Source organism: Mastigoproctus giganteus, chromosome 11 (assembly GCF_048544385.1).
Source record: "Mastigoproctus giganteus isolate SK-2022 chromosome 11, ASM4854438v1, whole genome shotgun sequence".
Lineage (NCBI taxonomy): Eukaryota > Metazoa > Arthropoda > Arachnida > Uropygi > Thelyphonidae > Mastigoproctus > Mastigoproctus giganteus.
Window position 1 is genome coordinate 113,569,212 of NC_143585.1, and position 24,781 is coordinate 113,593,992.

At 36.5% G+C, this 24,781-nt stretch overlaps 1 protein-coding gene across 9 annotated transcripts in view; it reads left to right on the forward strand.

Annotated features, from left to right (window-relative positions):
- LOC150078358 (uncharacterized) overlaps positions 1-24,781 on the forward strand; it is an 821,930-nt gene that overhangs the window by 759,264 nt on the left and 37,885 nt on the right. For all 9 annotated transcript variants that reach the window (XM_090384968.1, XM_090384969.1, XM_090384970.1 and 6 more), the window contains one exon: positions 6,970-7,089. In XM_090384968.1, the coding sequence (XP_090241094.1) occupies positions 6,970-7,089 (120 nt within the window). The remainder of the gene's footprint in view (positions 1-6,969; positions 7,090-24,781) is intronic.

Below are 24,781 nucleotides of genomic sequence, written 5' to 3' on the forward strand. Positions count from 1 at the left end.
ATTAAATAAGAGTTGAAGGCATATTCTGTTAAGCCAGAAAATAAAAGAAATGGCTGAAATTTGTGATTGTGATCCAGGATTTTGCAAAGAATAGGAACAAAAACTGGGTATTATCTTCATGAACTATGATCCTTGGTGCTGCTTCCTTATTACTGTAGATCAAAATTCTCTAAAATGTTCATAATAAGCAAGCACATCAGGGTCTGATGATGATTCAATATAATGTACGATGTCATCCATATGTTGTCTTATAACAGACAATTTAGGATATGGTGCAACTGATTCTTTGTCATCATCCTCTTGTTCTCCATGAAGAACATTTTCCGCAATCTCTACCTCAAAAAAAATTTGATAGTCCGGATCACCTTCATCATTTTCGAGCCACTGTTCCTTATCATTCTCAGTTGCATTTTGTTGTCAGCCCTCAGAAGAGTGTCCCAAAAATTAGAGGCCCCAACTCCCTAAAAGTCCATTTTAGGTTCTACGTCCTATGTAAATTTTGCAGTGTCCTGATGCTTCTTGTATCTTCTACATCTTCTGTTTCTTCCAAAACAACCATCACTCTTTCATAAACTTCCTCTTACATGTAATCTATACAAATAGATTACATGTATTCCACACCCTCGTAAACAAAATCAGCGATCCAATGCACCACAGAAGCTGAGGCCTGTGACCCCAAAATACAGTGAATCACCAACCATATTCTTTGAGCAAGAGAATACGATACATCTGTATTTTAAAAACAATTTAAATGCTTTGAAACCAAATAAACAATGAATCCATACTTTTTGAATTTTGTTAACAAAATTCTTTAGTTTCTTAATGTTTTAGAGGAGTCTTAATGTTTGTTTTAATATCAATTTTTAAAGTATTAAAAGTATAGATTCATTATTTATTTGGTTTCAAAGCATTTAAATTGTTTTTAAAATACAGACGTATTGTATTCTCTCGCTCAAAGATTATGGTTGGTGATTCGATGTATTTTGGGGTTGCGGGCATTCTGTGGTGCATTGGATCATTGATTTTATCTACGAGGGTGTGGAATACATGTAATTTATTTGTATAGTTATTCAACAACGGAGAGTATCAGCACTGAAGTGTTCTACAAGACATCATAGAGGTAATTCCTCCTTTTCTAAACTAATTTATTTATAACATACAATGTATTGAGCCTTGCTGCTCTATTACTATTAATTAAATTATATAAATTTACACATTCTATTTTCACAGATACATATCTACATAATCTACAAATATCACTGTTTGAATTTTCTACACTTTGAAACGGTCTATGCAGCTCCATGACAGTCGGCACTCCTCACTTTAACAGAGCACAGTCAATTATAATATGCTCACTGTCCACAATGACATCAATTATCTTACAGCAGACCACACTGTTTCAACTGCCATTTTAATCCATGGCCAGTAACCATCATTGTCTGAAATAAACCTTATTCAGGCCATCATCTTGCTCTTGCCAGAGTTGTTTTACCAGTGCTGCCAAATCCTATAACTTTCATCCAAAAACTTCTTCCCTTCCTTTTTAACATCCATTTTCATATATGTCTTATCCAAATTTGGACAAGAATACACTCCAGAAATCTCCTTTGAAATAGTACACTTCATACAATATTCTAAACATTTCCTCATAATTACTAAATTAACTGGTTCTCTTCCAGCGAGAACTTGTGCAACACATTAATTGAAGTCATCCGACAAGCACGTGACCCCAAGCAGACCCAGTCATCGTACTGAAATTAATTTCCTTTTAACTCCACTTGTTGAACCAACGAGCCCTATGAACCACACACACATGTTACTATAGGGATGAACACTTGTAAAGCAAATCCAATAATTTGCCTCATGTACTTCATTTTACTCTTATTATTCTTCTTAATGTCATATGTACCATCTGTATCTCTTCTCCAAGGCATTCTGCATTTAGCAGGAAACTTATCTCTCATGCAGTACAACAGCAAGGTACCTGACCAGCAGGGCATATGAATTGAGTTAAATCTTACTTTTAACATCATAATTTTGGTTTTGATGGCAGACACTACCAATCTATTCAACTTCATCAATCCTACAGTTCTTAAAGCCAGTGCTTTCTGTTTAATCTCCAATTGTGCTTCCCCACATATCAATGCTACTACATCATCTGCATAAGCTATAAGATAACAGTCCTCCCATTCCTGGTTTAAAAGCTCATCCAGCACATAATTCCATAAATAGGATCCTAAAATAGAACCCTGTGGTACTCCCCCTGTCATCTCTTTTCCTATTCTTTCTTATTTTGGTCTGTGAATCTGTTTCTCTTAACTGCTTTATTATACCAATGATCATCAGATGCCTCCTGGAAGTCAATAAATACCCCAGCAACATACTTATTTAGTAGATTGACCTTGCCTAAAGTCATACTGTGTACTGGAGGCCTGATTCTTGAAGAGACATAAATGACATCCAACCTTCTTACTATTACTCGCTCAAGAGTTTCCCCTAACACAGACAACAGGGCGACTGGCCTATAGGAACTTAGCTCTTTTGGATTCTTTCCAGCAGTCAGGAAACTTTTTTTCTACCTGCAAACAACTATTATACAACTTAGCCAAAACTTCAGGCCATTCTTTTCCTACTTATCTTATCACCTCTATATGTATATTATCTGGCCCTGATGCCTTCTTCATTTTTTGCTTTTTTCAACTCTTCTTGCAGCTCCAAAACAGTGAACCCACCTTCATCTGCTCATTCTCATATTATCTATTACATTCCCCAGTGGAGATCTCTTCTACAGTATACTCCTCATAAACATCCACAATAAACAACTCTTAAATCTGACATATAGAATTTCTCCATCCAGTAACCCCAGAGGAACCAGCAACCTCAACAGCAGGCTGTACCTTCTTTATTTTTTAACTTATCCATTAACAATTTCATGCATGAAGTCCCATGAGCTTCTTTTCCCTTACATAATCCTGCCATGATATTTTTCTTACACCAATGTATCCTAGTTACATAATTCTTTTCATTCATATATCTTCTCTTATATATTTCTACATTTTCTTTCTTACCTCCTTCTGGACTGCTGAAATCATCACGTATAGCAATTCACTTGCCTCCTCAGTCTTCTCAACTCCTCATTCCCCCAGGGAACTCTTAAAACTTCTTTTTATGCCTTCCCATGTGAAGCCACATGAGACCCTATATTATATCCTAGTAAAGATTTGGGCTCTCTCAGTAGCTAGGCTGCAATCTCAACAACTCATTATCAGTCTACAGAGCTGACCACAAACCTATCCAAATCCATCATATTATTCCTTCTACTTTCATCCCTCACTTCAAGCAATATGGTCACTAGTCGACCTCCTATCCATCACTCTCTAATTCATTGTTTTGGTTGTTATAGACTTGCTATTCAATGTCATGTCTGTATTGGATTCTCCATGTGGTCAATTGACCTATCACATTTATAATTTCAAATCTGTTTAAAATAGTATTCTTCAAACAACAATCCTTGGTCATCCATGCCACTACATCCCCACAACACAGACACTGCATTTGTATTCATACCAGTTATATAATAGCAGCCTGATAACTTCTGTGCTATTTTATCCAAATACTTGAGATAAACATGAGGCTCCCCCTCCTGAAACTGTCACTGTACACATATCAGAAATAGTCTCCCTATTCCTGAAATTAATTCAACACACACTGCATGCAAAAAAAATGTGAGAGAATTTGTGTCACAAGCAAGTCTGAGTTACATATTACAGTTGCAGCCTGGCAACCCTAGTCATACTGTAACACCCTAAATCTAAGAGGAAATCCTTTTACTTCCCCAGAGACCATGTAGGGCTCCTGCACCATGAGGACATCCTGCTGAAATACACTCTCTGCACCCACCCTCATCCTTTCTAAAAGTATCAGTCTTGGACTCATTTTCCTTGGCACTTCTATCTTCATCCCTAAATCTTTTATCTTCTCACAACTGGTAATCTTTCCAATCCTCTTTTGTCTCTGTTTTGATAACCACTCCTTTTTCTTGGATTGTTCTCATCCGCTTCACCTTTACTCCTTCGAGAACTGGGTTCACTGACTCAACACTATTTGCTATACCTCTTTAAATGTTTTTAAATCATCACTGTCTGATTTTACAAGTACCAAAAAGCCCTTGGCTTTGGTACCTCCATCACTCTATCAGACTTTACCACACTAGCATATGTATCCTTTATTGACCCAGCTACTTCAGTCTCGAATTCTTGCAGTATGTCCTCTAATTCTTGCAGAAATGATTCCAACATATTTAAGATTTCTTTCATTGCAACTCATGTTACTTTGTTACTATTACAAAATGAAAATTTGAATAGCTTTTGTCATTCTTTATTTTAACATCCTCAAAATCAATTGATGAATTTCCCTCGGTAATCCTCTATTCTCAAACACTGTTTCACAAACCAATTCTTGCACACTTTCTTGTTCCTAATCTAATTCACTTCCACTAGACCCACTACAACTGGTGTTCTCACTCCACTGTCTTTCTTTCTCTTCAACCCAATTTTCTCTACTCTTACACTCAATGTTTTTACTTTAGGTGGAGAGTGAACTGCAAAATCTCCTATTTCTTCCTCCATTTCTTCAACCAATTTAGCATGTATTGAACAAGCAGATGTGACCAGTAGAATTCAACTCCTAAAACAAAAGTATAAGAAAATTCTGTTATTTACATTATACAGGGTGACTCAAAAATACACGGCATAACTTCAGGAATGAGTTCCTTATATGTAGACAATAAAAATATTTTATATCAACATAGTTCTGGAAATGCTTGGTTTCCGAGTTTTGAAGGTCTGTCTATGACACTTAACTGTTCACATCACCTTATAGTAGTTGTTCAAAATGTCCACCTTCTGCCTGAATACAGGCCTCACATCGGCTTCTCATGGACTCGCGAAGACGATGCCAAGTTCCTGGCATGTTTCGTATTGTCTCACAACTTGCCACAATTCGATTGCGGAGAGTTTCCACATCAGCTACTGGAGTCAAATTCACCAATGACTTTAAATGGTTCCACAAGAAGAAATCTAATGGGTTTAAATCAGTGAGTGTGGAGGCCAGGCAGTTGGTCCACCCCTCTACTTCAGGAGTCGTAGATCTTGGTCATCCTCTGTCGGCAGCACGAGTTGTAAAGGTCCCATGTTCACAAAGGCTGCAATGGATACCTTCAAACGTTTTCCTATCTGGACATCTTCGTTCTGGGAACCTTTCATGGTACAAACGATGAGCCTCCAGAGCATTGCCGTCCGCCAAACCGTACATAAAGTGCTTATCCGCTTGCTCCTGATTTGAGAACATGGTCGGAATTGAAAACTGCCAGATTCTGTCGGTACCTTGTGATGAAGGAAATCAACTGCAGGAGATAAGACATTCCGGTTAATAACTCGGGAACCAAGCATTTCCGGAACTATGTTGATATAAAATATTTTTATTGTCTACATATGAGGAACTCATTCCTGAAGTTGTGCCATGTATTTTTGAGACACCCTGTATATACAACCTCAACCTGACTGTCTACATTTCAACTTCGTTAATTACAAAATATACAACTATACTATTGACAAAATTATACAACTCCAACTTCTATTTTAGTATTTGTACAATAAATAAATATGAACAGGTGTTATACTCTACAACATGGGTGTCAAACTCAAATAGGAACTGAGGCCACTAAACCTTATGAGGATCAGTGCAGCCCACATATTGACTTGACTTGGAAACGCATTGATTTTTAATATATGTATATTTATTTATTAACACATACATGCATACAAATCGGATAGGAACTATAGATAAAAAGAAACATAATTTTGTTTTAATATTAAATAGATTCACTACAAAAGATTCAAAATTAATTCACTATTGTTTGCTAGAAACTTGGCATCCTTTGTGATAATGCACTTTTCAGTATGGATGAAAAGTGCTCTTGTTAATCTCTCCCTATGTGAACTTTTAATTGTCTTTAGGAGTGAAAATAACTGCTCGCAAAGGTATGTACTACCAAACATAGCTAAGATTCTCACAGAAAATTTGTGCATTTCAACAAAATATCTTGCCAAGTAAGAATAAAAGTCAGGAACACCGACTTTACTATACTTCTCTTTTAGCACTGCGTTACACTGAATTTCAACACGTTCCATTTGAATGTTAATTTTTGCTTTCTCAACATCTAAAGAAAATGGAGTGCTAAATGGTAAAAAATTGTTTTCACACTTCTTGAATCCTTCACATTTCAAATTCAAATATTAATTCCTGAATATCTGAGGCATACTTGCTGAAATTATAAGAACCAAATGAATCTTGATAATTTTTACATGTAAGAAAATGAGTCAAATCACAATTTTTCAGTTGCCTTTCCCAAATTCCGAGTTTTATCGTAGAAGCTTTAACACAGTCGTACATAAACGTTACAACCTGATTTCGACCCTGAAGTTTTAAGTTCAGTTCATTTAAATGCTCTGAAATATCTACAATGAAAGCCAAATCCCAGAACCAGTTCCTATTAAGTTCTGGTTACTCTCCTTTCATTTTTAAAACCATTTTGATTTCCTGCCGTTAATACCCAAAATTGCTTCAAAACCTTATGACAGGAAAACCAGCAGACTTCTGTATAATAAAGTAAACCCTACTGCTCACTTTCAATTTCCAAGAGTAACGGGGGAGGGGACTGCTGTTGATTTAAACCTCAAAAACGGATAAAAATTCACTGTTTTTTTAATGAAGTTCAACACCTGTTCCATTTTCACTATTTTTGAGCTATAAACACGAGATACTTGTTTATTTGTGTGTGTGCGTGCGCGTGCACAAATGTTTTTTTTTTTTTTTTTTTTTTTTTTATGATTATATGTACATACGTGGATTTCCTAGTAATACCTAGCAAAATAAATACTTTGTTTGTTTTTCTTTTTTTATTAATAGGTTCTTCTTCTTTTGCAAAAGGTACTACTAACCTCCATTTAGATGTTAGTGATTCACTTAATATTATGGTATATGTAGGTATTCCTAAAGATGTTGCTAAGGATGATGACTGTATTCAAGGTAAGCCTTACCTTCATTTTTGCAGTATTTAAGGAGAATTTTAAAATAAATTCATACATATTCTATGCTAATTAAATGTTAATAGAGTTAATATCAAAAATTGAAGTATAAGCTTTAATGTTTCTGCATTGTGATTCTTGCAAGTTGTAGTTTTCAGAACCATACTCATCTTTATCTCCCTTGAAGAAGTTCCTCCTTTACTGAGAAAATATTTGTAAAATTTGCAAAACTTTTTTTTTTTTTTTTGTTGCAATGGAAAGTGAGACTATTTTGTGCCATATTGGCAGGGTAAGCTTCTGTATATGAATATTAAAATTGGTTACTTAGTTCACCTTTTAAGTCAGGTGTATTAAATATGATTGTGGATCCAGTGTTACACACACACCATATAAAAAAACAGTGATACATGTGTAATATACATTAAATTTTATAATATTTCAAAAAAAATCTGCAAATTGTACACATCTTGTATACAAGGAAATGCATTTATTTATTTTAGTAATAATCACTCTGGCATGGTCCATCAGAATCATTGATGCAAGAGTTGTGAGTTGTTGAAGTATCCTACAAGTTCTTCTGAGTTTGATACCTCAGTTCCATAGATATATCGTGGTTGATTCCTTGCTATATTGCAGAGAATGAGTGACTTCTTGACTTCTATTATACATAAAAACCAACATAATCCATAAAATCCATAACAGGATTGTTGTGGTGGTATGGCAACAAGATATCTTCAAAAACAAATTCTGTAAAGGTTCAAATCTGGTTACTGCATACTTTGGAAAGCCATAGAAGATCCAAACCCTTTGCATATTGCCAAAATAGTCAGTACTGTGCTTCCATGTGACGATTAGATGACTTTATTATATTTGCATATACAGGATGATTCAGGAGGAATAGTAAATATTTTCAGAGGTTATAGTATCAATTATTGTTAGTAAAAAAGTTCATATAAACATGTCCAATTCTCAATGGATATGGAGATCTGTTTGAAACTGGTGCTCATGAAGCCATTATGAGAGGTATTAAAGAACGATAAATAACTTATTGTTGTATTTATTGACTTTTTGAATGATACAAAACACAAATAATTGACAAATTTTTTAGTTTATAATAAATGTTCGAAAACCCCACCGAAAAATGCACTTTGCAACTCTTGTGGTAATAAGACTTGTTATTCTTCTGAGATTGTCTTGGCATTAATTTGAGGTCCAAAATGCGAGCAAGCAATTCATCTCTTGTATTTGCCTTTTCGTTGTATACTGTGCTTTTTATCCATACCCACAAACAAGAATCTAGCGGAGTAAGGTCTGGAGACCTTGGCCATTGAACAGGACTACCGTAGCTGATCCATCATTCAGGGAGAGTTCAGTTTAAATATCACCAGATGGGTATAATGTGCAGGAGCTCCGTCGTGCTGTGTACCAATCTTGGTAGCCAAGGTAGCCAATAGTAGTGGAAGTTTGTTTTGCAGAAATTCTAGGTAATTTGACCCTGTAAGACAATTTTGTAACACAACAAGCCCAATCTACTGATTGTTGATGATACCGCACCACACATTTACAGAGAAGCGATGTTTAAAATTTGCTTTTACAATGGCATGTGGATTTTTGTTTGACCACCTACGAGAATTATGGGTGTTGATTAGACAAGTGTTAATCAACTGGGGGTACATGAGAGATTAACAAGAAACAAAAATATTTTGGAACAATTGAAACTTATTTTTTACTTAACCATATTCTGTAGTAATTACACTATTGCCATTATTAAGCTAAGTGAATGATTCATCAGAATTGATGATTTATCAGATTTTTTACTTAAGCGTGTTTTGTATTGTTGTATATACACTATTGCAATTTAAGTGATGATTCATCCGAAGTGCTGTGTTGAAGTGTCAACGGAATGTGCGTATACGGCAAAATCTGATTATATGCACATTCCGTTTTTGGATTAATTAAATTTGATTAAAAATTAACATTCTGATTGAGATGATATATATTTTCAAAAAATTTATAAAAAATTATTTTTTAAGACTTTATGGAGATAATATTTTTAAGTATATATTGATGCTTTATAATTAAATTCTTTGTGGTTAAAAAAAATTACTGCCCCATAATTTGGCAGGTATTAATACACATAATTCAATTTTGTTCTTAGTCAAATTTTTTAATCAAATTTAATTAATCCAAAAATGGAATGTGCGTATAATTGGATTTTATCAGCACTTCCGAGTATTTACGAAATCACTCTGTGTCTGATGGTTGTTGGATTACCGGCCATTCACCATTCATTTTGTTTTAGTTCTTCTCTGTAAGCTCGTGGGCACGCATTGCAGTTGTGTGGTGATTTTTCCTATTAATTCTTCCGTGTGATTATTTTAATACCCCATTATGGATAAGTTTATTTTAAAGCGAAAACATGAAGGTGAGAGTATGTAGTGAAAATAATGAATTGCAAAGATCTAATGAAGTTACACTTTTACTCCTTCATCGGGACCGAGTGGTGTTGAGAACGTCATTGGAAAATCTACTAAAACTAAACATAATACCGCAAAATCCTTGAAAGCTGAGACTAAACCCAAATATTGTTATCATGAAAAAAGTTATGTTAATAATGGTTTCATTTAAGTGCAAAGCTAACTCTATAATAAAAAAAATCAAAAGGTTATTCAAAGTTTTACTCAAACTTTGAATTCTAAAGATGCTTTAGAAACATCTTACGAATTAGCTTTATTAGTTGCTAAAAATAAAAAGCTTACACAGCGGTTGAAACACTCATCATTCCTGGTGCTTTAATTATCGCTGATAAAATGCTAGACAAAAAATGTTCAAACATAATAAAAAGCATACCAACTTCTGATACTACTATAGGTCGCCAAATTTGTGAAATGGCACAAGATGTAATTCTGCCAACTGTTGAAAAGATCACACTGGATAAAAGATTTTCAAGGCAAATTGACAAGTCTACAGATAGCTGTAGACTTGTCAATTCATTTCAAACAGCTTATTGTGTTTTTTCGCTATTTTTATGTTGAAATTGGTGATGTTAAGGACGAAACATACGTTGTAAACGGATGCCAGAACATACAAAGGGAAAAGATATTTTTCAAACTTTGGACAATTTTGTGAGACTTGAATTAGGACTCCAGTGGGAATGGTGTATCAGTATATCCATAGATGGAGCGGCCTCAATGACTGGACAAAAAAAGCGGCCTTATTGCAAGTATACATGAAATCAATCCTGACATCGGCTGGCAGCATTGTATTATTCATAGACAAGGTTTGGCTGCAAAAAATATGACTCCAGAGTTGCATGAAATAATGAGTGTTGCTATTAAGGTAGTCAATTTGATCAAGTCTCGAGCACTAAATTCATGGCTTTTTAATGCAATGTGCAAAGAGATGGGTTCAGCATACACTCACTTATTGTTGCATACCGAGGTGAGGTGGCTCTCCCAAGGACGTGTTTTAACTCGTCTGTTTGAACTGAGGGAGGAAGTGAAGTGCTTCCCAGAAAAAATAAAATCTGACTATGTATCCAACTTCGAAAGCATTGGCTAGCCTTCACAACTCAGTTACAGGCGCACTATAGCCGAAGCCGCTTATGCGCCAGAAAACCCCCACAACAACAGCTCAGTTACCTTGCGGATATTTTCAGCAAGATAATATTTTCAAGATGCATAGTAAAATAAAAGATTTCTATAATAAATTATTGTTGTGGGCAAAATGAATCAAGGATGGAAATATCACAGCTTTTCCAATTCTTAACAAATTCACTGTTTAGAGTGGAGTTCCCATAAGTGTCAGTGTGACTAAAATAATTAAATGTCACTTGATGCATCTTAGTGAAGCCTTCACACAATATTTTCTGATTTTAGAACGAAGAAAAAATAAACGATTGGATATTAAATCCTTTTGACAGCCAGTGCCATAACTGCTGACATACCAGTCAGTTTCAAAGAGAGTTTATTAGAAATTGCAGTGGATAATTTATTGAAAACAATTTTTGAAAGCCTGACAATATGCAATTTTTGGTCCAAAACTCGAAAACATTTCAAAGAAATTAGCGATGAAGCTCTTTCAAAGTTGAGGTATTTACCTCAACTTATTTGTGTGAACAAGGCTTAACGTTGATAAAAGTTAAGGACAGAAACAGTTTGAATTCAGAGTCAGCGATCATTCTTGCCCTAACTTCTACTCTGCCACGAATTTGAATTGCTGGCTTCAACAAAACAAGCTCAACAATCTAACTGAGTTTTTAATATTTGTTATTTATAATGAGAATAAATGTTTGTATTTCTTTTAAACACTGTTTTTGTAGAAGCGATATTATAACAAGAATATGTCTATATTTCGACAATTTGTCGAGCATCACAAAACATGTGCATAAAAGGGTCTATCTGTTTTACTATATAAGTACAAAAAAAGTTAACTCACTGTAAGCACTTAGAATCCAAGTGTAGAGGTTTGCTTGTAGTAAAATATAGTAGACATACATGTATATGGGGGTACAAAAATAAGAATGTGGTTCTTTGGGGGGGGGGGGTATGCGAACAAAAAAGGTTGAGAAACACTGGTTTAGACCATCAATGGTGAAAGTAGCTTCATTGCTGAACAGTATTAATGGAATTAATCAGTAATTAGCATTTACGCATTGACAATTCCAATCGCTGGGCATCGTCTCCTTGTTGAAGATGTTGTTCACTTAATGTTTGCCATACTCTTGTCTGTGAAGCACCTATATGCGTAGAAATTCTTAACAGTAGGACTACGACCTACCGATTGAAGAATGTATTCTATTTCATCCTCATTTTGTTCATTTGCAGGTTCAGAAGAAATATGAGCACTGGGAACTGTACCAGTTTCATGCAGTTTGGTGTAAACACTCTTGAATCCAGTATTCTGCAGTTAGGAAACCATAAACAGCATGTGCGAAGATGTGCGGCATTCTTAACAACACTTCTAACACCAAACAGCATCAGGTTATAACTTCTTGGTCACATCTGATTCAGGGAGCTGATTGGCAGTTTCAAACAGTTGTATCTCCATATCCATTGAGAATTGGACACATGTTTATATGAACTTTTTTTACTCAGAATAATCAATATTATAACCCCCAAAAATATTTAATATTCCTCCTGAATCATCCTGTATATAACAGGATGAATATTACATAGTCATTGACTGTATTCTAGTCAAATGGTAAAAAGTTTGGCAACCAGATATCACATTACAGAACATAAATTTTGCTATGTTTATCTGGTGACTTTGGAAACCATGAAAAATGGAAACCTACCATTACATTCTCAGAATAATTTGCAAATATATCCAGCACAGTAAATGTCACCGTTGCTCAAAAAAGTGTTTGTTATAATGTGGAAAAATAAAAGGAGCACATGGTTTTTTGTGCCACTAAAATGCTGAAGCATTTTCTCTGCCACGAAAAAGGAAAAGCAAATTGGTTCTACACTGCATTCTATTTTCAGCAGAAACTTGCAAGACAAAATTTGTCAATCCACACAATGTTTCATCCAGTGTGGGGAATATTGTATTGCATTGCTGTAGTTGTTTTGTCAGTTCACTACCATAGTGAAAGTTTTGTAGATGCTACTTGACTATCACGTTCCAACTCCCACTGCACGGTTTTGGTGAACTGTGGAAATAGACCTACCATGGTTGAAAGTGCAGTTAGGTGTGATTCATTGGAATCTTTTGTGTGCCGAGGAAACTTGAGTCCTTGACCCATCAGGACAGTGTGCCTTTGGGTTGCACATATTCAGTTCGTTTGCATAATGAAAAAGTCTGAGGGGGAGGGATCCAACTCTTTTTCAGAACTGGCTAAATCATCCACAATGTGAAGAAAAAAGAAAAAAAATTCTTCATATTGAAGGAGCCTTACAAGACAGATCATATTGAAATTTTGTGCATTAATACTATGTGCACTGACCAGGCTAGCCAGGTGGGTGAAGTGCCTGCCTGGCAACCCAAAGGTTGCGGGTTCCGCCTCTGGCTTGGATCACAGTATAATGCAAAAACTTTGGGAGGTGCATTATGGCCACAGAAGCCGATGTGCCAACAACTAAACAACAACAAATACTATGTGCAGAATTTCCGTTGTTGATACAAAGAACAAGTGTCCATTAAATAATAAAAAAATAAATATATTGTAACGTGTATATGAATAGCACGATTCCCAATTTGATACACAAAATAAATTCCATGCCGTAATAATAGAAAATTACATGTTGAAGAGAGAATACAAACAAAATTATTCAATACGGTATCATAAAAGTGTGACATATTAATGATGTGCAAGGAGCACATGTTTAACATGCACCCTGAACTATAAGCTCCATAAGCAACACAATTTTTTTTCTCTATTGAACAAACTGTTTATCATCTGCAGGAAGGCCAAATGACCTTACTTATTTAGTGTTTATTGTGCAAATTAAACATGCTTTATGCATGATGTTAATACACCACACTTCCATGATGTATCAAGTGGTTAGCTCATCAGGCCTATTCCATGCATGGTCCAACAGCAGTCATACTTGCCATACTAGTTATGAAGCACTGGAATATCTGTTTCTAGGTAAAAGGATAGTTAATTCTGTGTTAAAGGATAGTTAATTCAGTGGTTTTCTTAACTTTTTTTTGGCATTATCTAATTTTGAGAGTGTGTGTGTGTGTGTGCATGCTCCTGGTCAGGAGCATGCACACAAAATAGCACAAAATGTTGCAATGAAATGTTGCACAAAATAGCATGACTTATGTGATAGTTTTGTCATACATATAGAGATCATTCTGCAGTTGTAATTATAACCACTTTGAAATGAAGCCATAGTTTTTGCATTCAAATCATTAGAATGATTTGCAGCATACCTTACTACATTTCTATTTAGAAGGAAGTTTTATACTAGCTGTTTCTCATTATTAGTACAGTGTTTATCCTGATTTCTGCAGCTTTTCCTGTACATCTTTGCAAGGCACCTCAATAGCCAGATGGGCAGGAGCAGCAGTGCTTAGCACACACGCTTCTTGATTATACCTCGGTTCGAGCCGGTGACCACCAAATACAGAGGATGCGGGAAGGTCAGGGAATGACCACCGCATATCCCCGAAGCAATATGGCCTTAGTTGCTAATGCTCCTAAAAACCAAATAACAACATCTGCAATTTGGAAGGAAAGTTGAAACAGGGCTATAGTTGGGAGAGAAGGAACCTGGAGAGGCTGAGCCTCCCATGTAAAATATTAAGACTTCCCTCTAGTATTGAAGCAGTAATTTGGCACTGCATTGCCTGTGTGCATGTGAGCAAGACATTATCTGCCTTCATTTTGTAAATGGCATCATATGTTGTTTGGTTTATAATTGCTGTTTTTATTTCTTTTTAATCAATGTTGTTGTTAGCCGACCGGGCTAGCCGAGTGGGTAAAGTACCTGCTTGGCAACCCAAAGGTCGCGGGTTCGATTCCCGCCTCGGGCTTGGATCAAAGTACTGCAAAAACCTTGGGAGGTGTAATATGGCCACAGAAGCCGATGCGCCAACAACTACCAAATCAAAAAAAAAAAAAAAAAAATCAGTGTTCTTCTATAACTGGCATTCTTTAAACTTCTTTGTTCTAAATTAGTATAGTCATCCACTGTTCTTAATTCTGTATATAACATTTCTAGAATTATTTGAGAGCTTGAACAGTATAATTTACTAGCAACCTGAAATATTTAGCTACAGTACTTCTGCATGCAAAAACCTGTGTTATCAGGTTTAACGAATATAAATCATCCACAAAGAAATGCACTGTGCGTTGCTAACAAATGGCTAATTTAATTTTACTTGCATTTGAGTAGGAATGCAAAAATAATCATTTTGGATATTCTTTTTAAAAAATTTAATGATCAGGGGAAACAGGTTCTTGCAACTGTTTGTAAATATGCATAGTGCATGCCAGTTACTGTATACATGGATAATGTGATCACCTTTTATGAAGTCCAATAAACTGAGCATACATAGAAAAAACAATGTTTATTGTAATGAACACTTCAGTTTACGTTATCACCTTTTTGCCTTATGGTTTACGCATGTGTAGTGATCATGTAACAATGTTAAATCTCAACCTCTTCTTAAACTCTAGCAAAAGTTGCATGCCTATTTATTGCTTTTTCCTTGTACAGTTCATATTGATGTTGGTGTTGTTATGCTGTGAATTAAAGTAATATAAATCTACCCTATTTTATTGAAAGTATTGTATATCCATTCTATTTTACATAAAGCATTAGACATGTTCTAGTTTTTGATTTTATATCATCTTTATTTGTTTTAAATGGCATGTATGGATTTCCAGAAACATTTCCATTATGACAGTTTCATTTTTACTGATGACTTTTTTGAAGAAGTAGTAGTCAAATTGCCGACCGGGCTAGCCGGGTGGGTAAAGTGCCTGCCTGGCAACCCAAAGGTCGCGGGTTCGAATCCCGCCTTGGGCCTGGATCAAAGTACTGCAAAAACCTTGTGAGGTGCATTATGGCCACAGAAGCCGATGCGCCAACAACTACCAAAAAAAAAAAAAAAAAAAAAGTAGTCAAATTGAGCAGTATCTGCTTGATTTTCATGGTTTCTTTATGTCCACTTCCACCTTTTTATGCATGCATCAATAAACAATGCTGAACACTGCATTCTTTTTTTAATTAGTTGTTATTATCAATTAAACAGTATCCAGAAGTGATCACAATAAGGTGTGTGTGTGTGTGTGTGTGTGTGTGTGTGTTAGCTAATGCCTTTAGCCCGTAACCTGAATGTACATTCATTATTATGCTGGTGTTATGTTTGTTTAATAAACAAAACCCTAGAAAAATTATATTTTTCTAATATTTAATGTTTTAAGAAAAGGAGAAATTTAACTTTTTATAAAACCACACAAAACAGTTCTGGCAGCTTTACTTCAGTTTCTGTCAGTTCCTCCTGATATTCATATCTAGCTAAAGCCTGAAACATCATCAAAAAACTGCAACAATATAGTATTCCCACATTTGACTAAGTTAATGTATCAATTGGAACAATATGGCATTAGTGGAAAGGTAACTACTATGGAAAAAGGGATGGCTGCTGCTCTCTTTGGTCTAATGTAATAAGCAAAGCTCTACAGGGATCAGTATTGTAATTTTATTGTTTTTAATATTTATTATTATTATTGTTTATTAATGATACTGATATAGTTATTTCAAGTCTAATTTTACTGTTGATACAGATGTGAGCATAGTGATTAATGATAGTAATCAGGGCATGTATACTTCAAGAGGATCTAAAAAAAAAAAATTCACAGATTGGCTTGAAAATGGCAATTGAGATAAAGGGATAAACAGTCTACTGCATTTGGGTAACAGCAATCTCAAAATATCATACCATCTAGGTGGTACTAAACTAAAGGTAGTGGAGTATGAAAACGTTCTGGGGGTAAGTGGTAGGAGAGCAATGTGTATAGTTTGATTTCTGATTCAATCACTCTCGTATCATATATAGTGAGTAATGTTTATATGGACTGATGTGAAGTTCTCTGAGCAGTGCAAACAAACAGCTGAAACAGCCTGTGAGAATTCTGTCAAAGATATATTGAAACTTTGCTAGTAGGGACAAAGATTATTATCCCACTGTACAAGGCAACAGTTAGGCCCAACCTGGAGTACTGCGTACAGGTTTGGAAAACTCACTTTAGGAAGGACATAGGTCTGTTAGAAAGGGTGCAAAGATCGAGAATTAGATTGGATGGGAGCATAAAATTGTATTTTTACTAAGAAAGATTGCCATTCTGTAAATGTCAGGCACTAGAAACTGGGCATCGGTGTGGTGACCTCATTAAGTGTATAAGACTTTAAAAAGTTTAAGTAAACTGAATGTTGATGGCATCTTTATCCTTTCTGAGATGAAACGTAGGAGTGTAAATTTAAATTGGGAAAGGATAGTCATTCAGTCAAAGAGTAATCATTTGTTGGAATAAATTTATACCTAATATTGTGGAGGTGGATAGTTTGAATAAATTTGAGGAGGATTTGGTTGGACATATTATTGGAAGAAATGGGGAAATGGAGTGTGTGTGTGTGTGTGTGTGTGTGTGTGTGTGTGTGTGTGTGTGTGTGTGTGTGTGTGTGTGTGTGTGTGTGTGTGTGTGTGTGTGTGTGTGTGTTGTTGCTATTGCATAAGCTTTGCTACCTTGCATTATGTTGCTAATACTGAAATTATTTGTGTATGCATTTATTTATTTATTGGTTGTCACAGACCTCTCAGATATGCCAGACAAGCTGCACTTCCTACCTGGGAGTCAAAAAACGCTGATCGAACTGATATTCGGGTGACACTCAGTCAAGTGGACCCAATTTTGGCGAAGTCCAGATGGTCTGTGACAGCCAAATCCTCTGCTTGCGCCTTCATGATGGTGGGACTGCTAGTAATCCTGGGTATAACCTCCATGCGCAAGTACATGGTGGGTGACCACCCAGGTGTGAACCAACGTAAGCAGGGGTCGAGGTGTTGTGCCCACACCACACGGAGGAATGCCACCCCTCTATTTTACTAGGCAGTACTAGGTGGTAGATGACTCTCATCAACCGGTGCAATACCACCACTTTGCTTATTGGAGGCGTGAAGTGGTGGAACTCATGTTTAGTCTCTAGAGCCAAGTTCCGGTCAACCCTTCCCATCTCTTCCATCATGCAGTATGATTGATGACTTTTGTGGTTATGATGAACATCGTGGCGAGATCCAATATTCCTTACATTTTGAGGGTACAGCTCTAAAACGGTGTTCACAGCCCGGCCGCTAGTTAGTACACCGGACCGAACCTATTGGTAACTCTCTAGGAAGCTTCCAGATCAGCTAGTGTATAATCTTGCTACCTCTACTCTGCCAGATAGTGACTGGAGGGAGTCCAAGTAGTGTGTATGCGGGGAGCATTGTCGAGGCCACGTTATGTCAAGGATCTGGGTATATTCTTACCACATGTACGCCATATCCAAAAATTTCATTACTTCATACAGCACGTCCCACCCACTTTTTCTTACTATTGAATACACCATGAATTGTCAAACTAATATAGCAATCTTATCTGCGAAAAGATCTAAACCTCCCAAACACTTTCTAATTCATTTCACAAATATTAATTCTAATCTCACCGATGTCCGGCCGACTGGGTAAAGCGCCTGCCTGGCAACCCAAAGGTCGCGGGTTCGAATCCCACCTCGGGCTTGGATCAAAGGGAGGTGCACTATGGCCACAGAAGCCGATGCGCCAATAACAACCAAAAACAAAAAAAAACCGATGTCCATTTCTGCTTGCAGTCTGCCAAGCCTCATATACTTTTTTTTCTGACAGAATCTCAGTTATCGGTTGATTCAACTACTGCTCATCTCAGATGCCCAAATTATTCGTTGTATGATTTCTCTCGCCTCAAAAGTGGTACTTGTGCATATGTCCATTCTGATATTCCCTGTCAGAGACTTGGCAATTTGGAATCTCCTCTCTTTGATCTTCTCTGGCTTAAAATCTCTCTACCTCATTGTGTAAAATTCATCTGTTGTCTCTACCGTTCTCCCAACTCCACTAATCACTTGGAGCTCTTTGACTTCCTCTCTTTGCAACTTGACTTTCTCCAGTCCAACTTTCCTAACAGTGAGGTAATTTTCTTTGGTGATTTTAATGTTCACAACTCCAGCTGGCTTCCGTTTTCTGGTCACACCGACCCAGCTGGTCAAGATGCTGAGGCTTTTGCAATTACTAATGACCTTACACAGATTGTTCATTTACCTACAAGAATACCGGACAATCCTAATCATACAGCCGACATGCTTGATCTGTTTCTCACTAACAACCCTTCTAAGTACACAAAGTGAGAGGTCCTTTAGGCACTTCAGATCCCAACTTGGTGATTGTCTCTTCTCCAACAGAGCCTTTATCTCAAGGCTATTCCCAACCTCGTGTTGGTTGGCATTACAAGAATGCAAAATGGGATGACCTGTGAGATTTCTTTTCTTATTTTCCTTGGTCAGATTACTGTGTCAAAACTTGTGATGTCAACACATGCCCAGATCGTGTCAGTGAAATTATTCTTGCAGGAATGGAATCCTTTATCCCACACTCAACTTTAAAATCTCGTCCTCTATCTAAACCTTGGTTTTCCAATAAATGTGCTAAGGCTGTTCAAGAGAAGAACGTTGCATATCGTAATTGGCTTGTTTCTAATTCTTCAGTTTAATTTTTTGCCTATACCAAAACTCGCAACAATTGTAAAGCAGTTTTTTTTTTTTTTATGTGAACCCCAAACACGAGAGGTATTATAACCTATAGTACTTAGTACCGTGCTTGGGTTGGAGGTTGAGAAGACGAAACAAGATATTTTTTGACATTGGACTTGAACTTCTGTAGATTGTAATTTTCAGGAAATACATATGAAGGAAGGTTGTTCCAGAAAACGGCAGTTCAATGAATAAATGAGGAAGACGAAAAGTTGGTTCTATGGGTTTGAAGTTGGACAGTAAATGGATGTTGGCTGGTGGAGGCACGTGTTCGGACTGTTTTGAAAGAGAGAGCAGGAATTATAGAAGCCAATTCAGAAGAACAGTGCCCATGGAAGTATCTGTAGAAGAGGCATGCAGCAGAAACAGTAAGTCTATGAGAAAGCGAGTGGAGAGACTCTGTTAGAGATGTATCATTAATTAACATAACTGCCCTCTTCTGAATGGAATCAAGAAGCTTGAGAGAGGCACCACCCCAAATGTGGGAACAATATTCCATGGCAGGGCGGATTTGCGATTTATACAGAGTGAGCAGCTGTTTGGAAGAAAAGTAGCACTGAGAGCGAAAGAGAAAACGAAGTTTTTTAGATGCAGAGGAAGCAATGTTTGTAATGTGCTTGTGCCAAGAGAGATTAGAAGTCAGGGTAATCCCCAAAAGAGATATATCATTTTGCCTAGAAATCGGAGTGTCACTAAAGATAAGCATAGGAGCAGAAGAATCCTTTTTGCGAGATATAAGACAAGACTGAGTTTTAGAAGGGTTGAAATCAATTAAGTTGTCTTTGCCCCACTGGAGAATTACCTGAAGATCGACATTTAACCCGGTCAAAGTCTGCCCTGTTTTTGTCTAATTTTTAACCCTAACTCGAAAGTTGCTCCCCCCCCGAAGAAAACTAATAATTTTCATAATTTCTACTCAATTTTCCAAATTGAAACTCTCAATATACATAAACAGAAGTATATTCTTTGATTTCTACCTTTAGCGCTCAGCAAAAACTATTAATTCACTCTAAAACAGCAAAAATGTACGATCACATCTCAATTTATTAAATTTTGATGTCGGCAAAACAAGATCCAAGCTTTGAAAATAAAACGTGTTACAGCATTAGTTCAAAAATTCGCGCGTCAGCTCGGCGCCTCTGGCTAAAACGAATCAACGCATGCAGAGAGATAATTGACTGGTCAAGCTTACGTTATTAGCGTTACCAAGGTGATCCAAGGAGAAAATGAAACTGTAAACAACTTTCACGGAAAACAAACAATTGAGCATCATTACTTGCGAACACCAATTTGCATGGCTCACTCACAACAGTAGCTTTATTGCTTTTCGTAATTGTTGTACGAAAGAATTGCAACGAATTGGTTTTGAAAAACTAAAATATTGCATTTCCTTTCTTCAATATGTATTATCTACTAAAAAAAAATCAAGGGAATTCATCTACTGGAAGCTATACTGGAAACGGAAAGAAAAAAACTGTCGTAAAACTGATCAGTACAATGTGCATTTCATAAAAAAAAAAGTTTGCTTTATTGTAATTGTTTCTAGAGGACTAAATCGGAACAGCAGTTTCATGGATGTATATTTGATCTTCTTACGAAATTTCAAGAAAATATTTCTATTCATAGCTGCGTTATAAACTTCGAAAACTGATATCGAAGGAACTTCACATGCATCTCGCCTGGTATACAAACGAAAAAAAAAAAAAAAAATGTGCAGCTAGTAACAGATTGTGAGAACAATCCATTACTCGTAGTGAGGGATTGGGAAATTGTTAGTAATTGTTATTGAATACTTCAATATTTCCTTGATATGCATTTGATATCATCAAAAAATTTCCAGAGAAAAATTGAATTTTCATTATCACACAATGCCCGAAACATTCACCATAAAATGTCATGTGTTTCAATGTTTGAATTCCATTCTGAGCTGCAAATGTAATTTCACTTCTCTTGCGCTGACAGAGTAGCCGTTCACCGAATGAAGAAAAACAGGGTTCATTTTCATAAAATTTCCAATTCCCTTCTTTTACTTGAGGGAAAAAAACTCCTTAGGGGAGGGAGTCCACCCTTTCTAGTCTGACCCCAGGGAGGGAGGGAGGAGGGGGAGAGAGAGAGAGAGAGAGAGAGAGAGAGAGAGAGAGAGAGAGAGAGAGAGAGAGAGAGAGAGAGAGAGAGAGAGAGAGATAAAAAATACCCTTTTGGTGGGGAGAAGGCCAAGAGATTGTCAAACGTCCAGAGCGCTAACTTTCATTTATTTTATTTATTATTATTATTTATTTATTTTATTTTATTATATTATTATTATTTTTTTTTTTTCCTTGTGTTGTTCTAGCAATCCATCCTGGATAGTGCTTCTCCTCTTTTCTCCTTCCCTCTCTTCATCTTATACAAGTTTTTCTTTCCTCCCTGGGAAACTTTTTTTTTTGGCTGATGCTGCATAAGCTCATACACTTGCTTTCTTGCATCACGTGCCACTACTACTAGTTGTTCCCCAGGGAGGAGGGCATGCAGTTAGTAGGGGAAATCTTGCCCTCCTGCTAGGGACGAGTACCTGGAGGCAGTCGTCCAGGTGATCGCTGCTTCCAGGTAGCCAGAATGCCCAAATACAACATCACAATACAGAACACACACATAAGCTCACAGTTTTTATTTCCTGTCACTTTCTCCCGTGCGGGATGAAAAATTTTTTTCTCTCTCTCTTTGCCTTCCTTTTCATCTGTCTTCATCCAACATGGGATATTACTAAGTGGGATGATTTTTTTTTTTTTTTTCACGACACACACTGGCCTTACCCTGACAATGCGTAAAAACTGAACAGAGCAACGAGGCCGAGATGAACTTTTGTTCTAGGAGCGCCCATACAAAAGCAAAAAATAAATAAAGAAAATAAATAATAATAATAAAAAAAAAAAAACAGCATTGCAGCTCAAAGTCAGCTTCATCATAGGATGCCGAAACTGCAATTGTTTTAGAGAACAATATTTTGCATTTTTACTTTCTAACATTATTTTGCATTATAGCTCTGTTACAATATTTTGCCTCGTTTCTTTATATTATTGCTGTAGCAAACAATATCGGTGTGCATGACGTTTCATCACAGATGCTGGAGTTCTAATTAGTCAGTTCATCCTAGGATGCGGAATTACTAATTAGTCCGATTTTGGTCTGGTGCTCATTTGATAAAAAATCCAGAATAATTCCTCTGGAAATATTAGCTAGTGAACTGCATTATAAATTTCAAACATGCTGTATTGCTTATCCTTTGAGTGACCGCATGTTTTCCCCTTGTACAATTGTTTTATTGTGGACACTTTCTTCCAGTCAGTAAAATCATTATTATACCTATAAAGTAATTCATTATGTTGGGGGAAACCATTTTTGCTCCTAATTGATGTAGCACTTTCGAATTTCGCAAAGTGGATTATTTGAACACAACATACATTAGAAGGTCGGTAAAAGAGTTGATAATTGATGGGCAGCATTCTGACAAACAAATTTTCTGTTTATATTACGTGATGACCACATGGTCAGAGATCCCGAAATAGAGAGAGAGAGAGAATACAAGAAACCGCACTGCATTTAGCAGTCACCGACTCATCTGCCAAAAACCACAGTAAAACAATAAAAGTGATGGGGAGTAAGTCTATTTGTCAGCGGAGTTTATCTGCTTATTGCAATTCAGAACAGCATTATGACCGTGAATAGTGAATTTATTCGGCTTCTGAGCTAAAACAGAATTTCTCCCTTTGCGATGACATCAAAGCGTAACCAAGCAAATATCTTCTAACGATACTTTTTGAGCAGCCGTTAGTTGTAATCTGTTAGCTTTGTATTGTTACAAATATTGCAGTTATGTGAACAATACACATTTCAAGAAAGAAAGAAATTCATAGCGGATGATTTTTTTCCTTTCTTTTGAAGCACCAGTTTCGAAGTTTATAACGCAGCTATAAATAGAAATATTTTCTCGAAATTTGGTTAGAAGATCAAACCCAGGAAACTGCTGTTCTGATATTGTCTACTAAAAACATTACAATAGAGCAAACTTTTTTTTTTTTATCAAATGCGCATTGCATTGTTATCAGTTTTTCCCGTTTCCAACAGATGAATTTCCTTGATCTTCTGTTCATAGGAGCAATACACGTTGAAGATAGGATATACGATCTGTTCACCTTCCATAAACTGTTATTGGTACTGTATGGCTTTATTGATTCTTATGTCAAAAACAGTAGCTGCTGTTCGTCTTTTGTTTATTTACACTTCTCCCTTACCGTCTCGATGTAGCTGTTTATATACTTCCCATGCTTCGCTCGTATTCACACAGAGTTGTTTATCAGAACTGCTCCTCTCCGTAAAAAGAAATTCGCGCGCTTTACACCAAGAAACGAATCAAGTGGCGGGTTTCATAAGCTCTAGGCTGGTTAGGGCAGGGGTAAAAAAATTAATTGAAAAGGCCTAAAAAATTGCATACTTGATGTCACATTTTTGTCATTTGTGTGAAATTCAATAGAAGGTTTTGAAAATTTAAGTGGGAAAATTCAAGAAAACAAGAGCTGAAACTCGCTATAGCGAGTTTCAGCTCTGTAATTAGAGTAAAAATTATAGAATTAACTTGCTGAACCCAGTTGGGGCTGGTACGTACCCCAACGGACGGGGATACGGTTAAGGAATTGGTAGCAGATTTTCGAGAAGTTGAAGAAGCTGATTGAGCAGGACAAGGTTTCTCAAAATGGAAAGTGGAATGCGACGTGCTATCATCGGCAAAACTATGGATTGGATTTCCAGTTAATGGAAGAAGGTCATTAATATACAAGAGGAAAATAGTGGGGGAAAGAACTGAACCTTGGGGGACACCGGCATTAGTGGAGAAGTTAGAAGACAGAGAGCCATCTACCATCACCCTCAGTGAGCGATCAGAGAGAAAACTGGATAACCAATTACTAAAAACAGTTGGCAAACCATAAGATGGAAGCTTGTTTAGAAGACCTTTATACCAAACACGATCAAAAGCCTTTGAGATATCAAGAGCAACTACCTGTGTTTCACCGAACCTTTCCATTGAATTGGTCCATAAATGGGTAACATAAGCCAGAATATCACCAGTGGATCGGCACTGACGGAATCGATACTGGCGATCGTTGATCAGACGGAAGGTTTCTAGGTAGTTTAAGAGTTGGTGGTTAATTGATTTCTCCATTACTTTAGAAAGAGTAGAAGTAATTGCAATGTGACGATAATTGGATGGGAGGGATTTGTCACCCTTTTTAGGAACTGGCTGGATATGAGCAAATTTCCAAGCAGAAGGAAAAACACCTTTGCAATAAGAAAGTGAAAAAAGGCGGCAAAGAATAGGAGTAAGTTCAGGAGCACAGGTTTTGAGAACAAGTGGAGAAATACCATCAGGACCTGGAG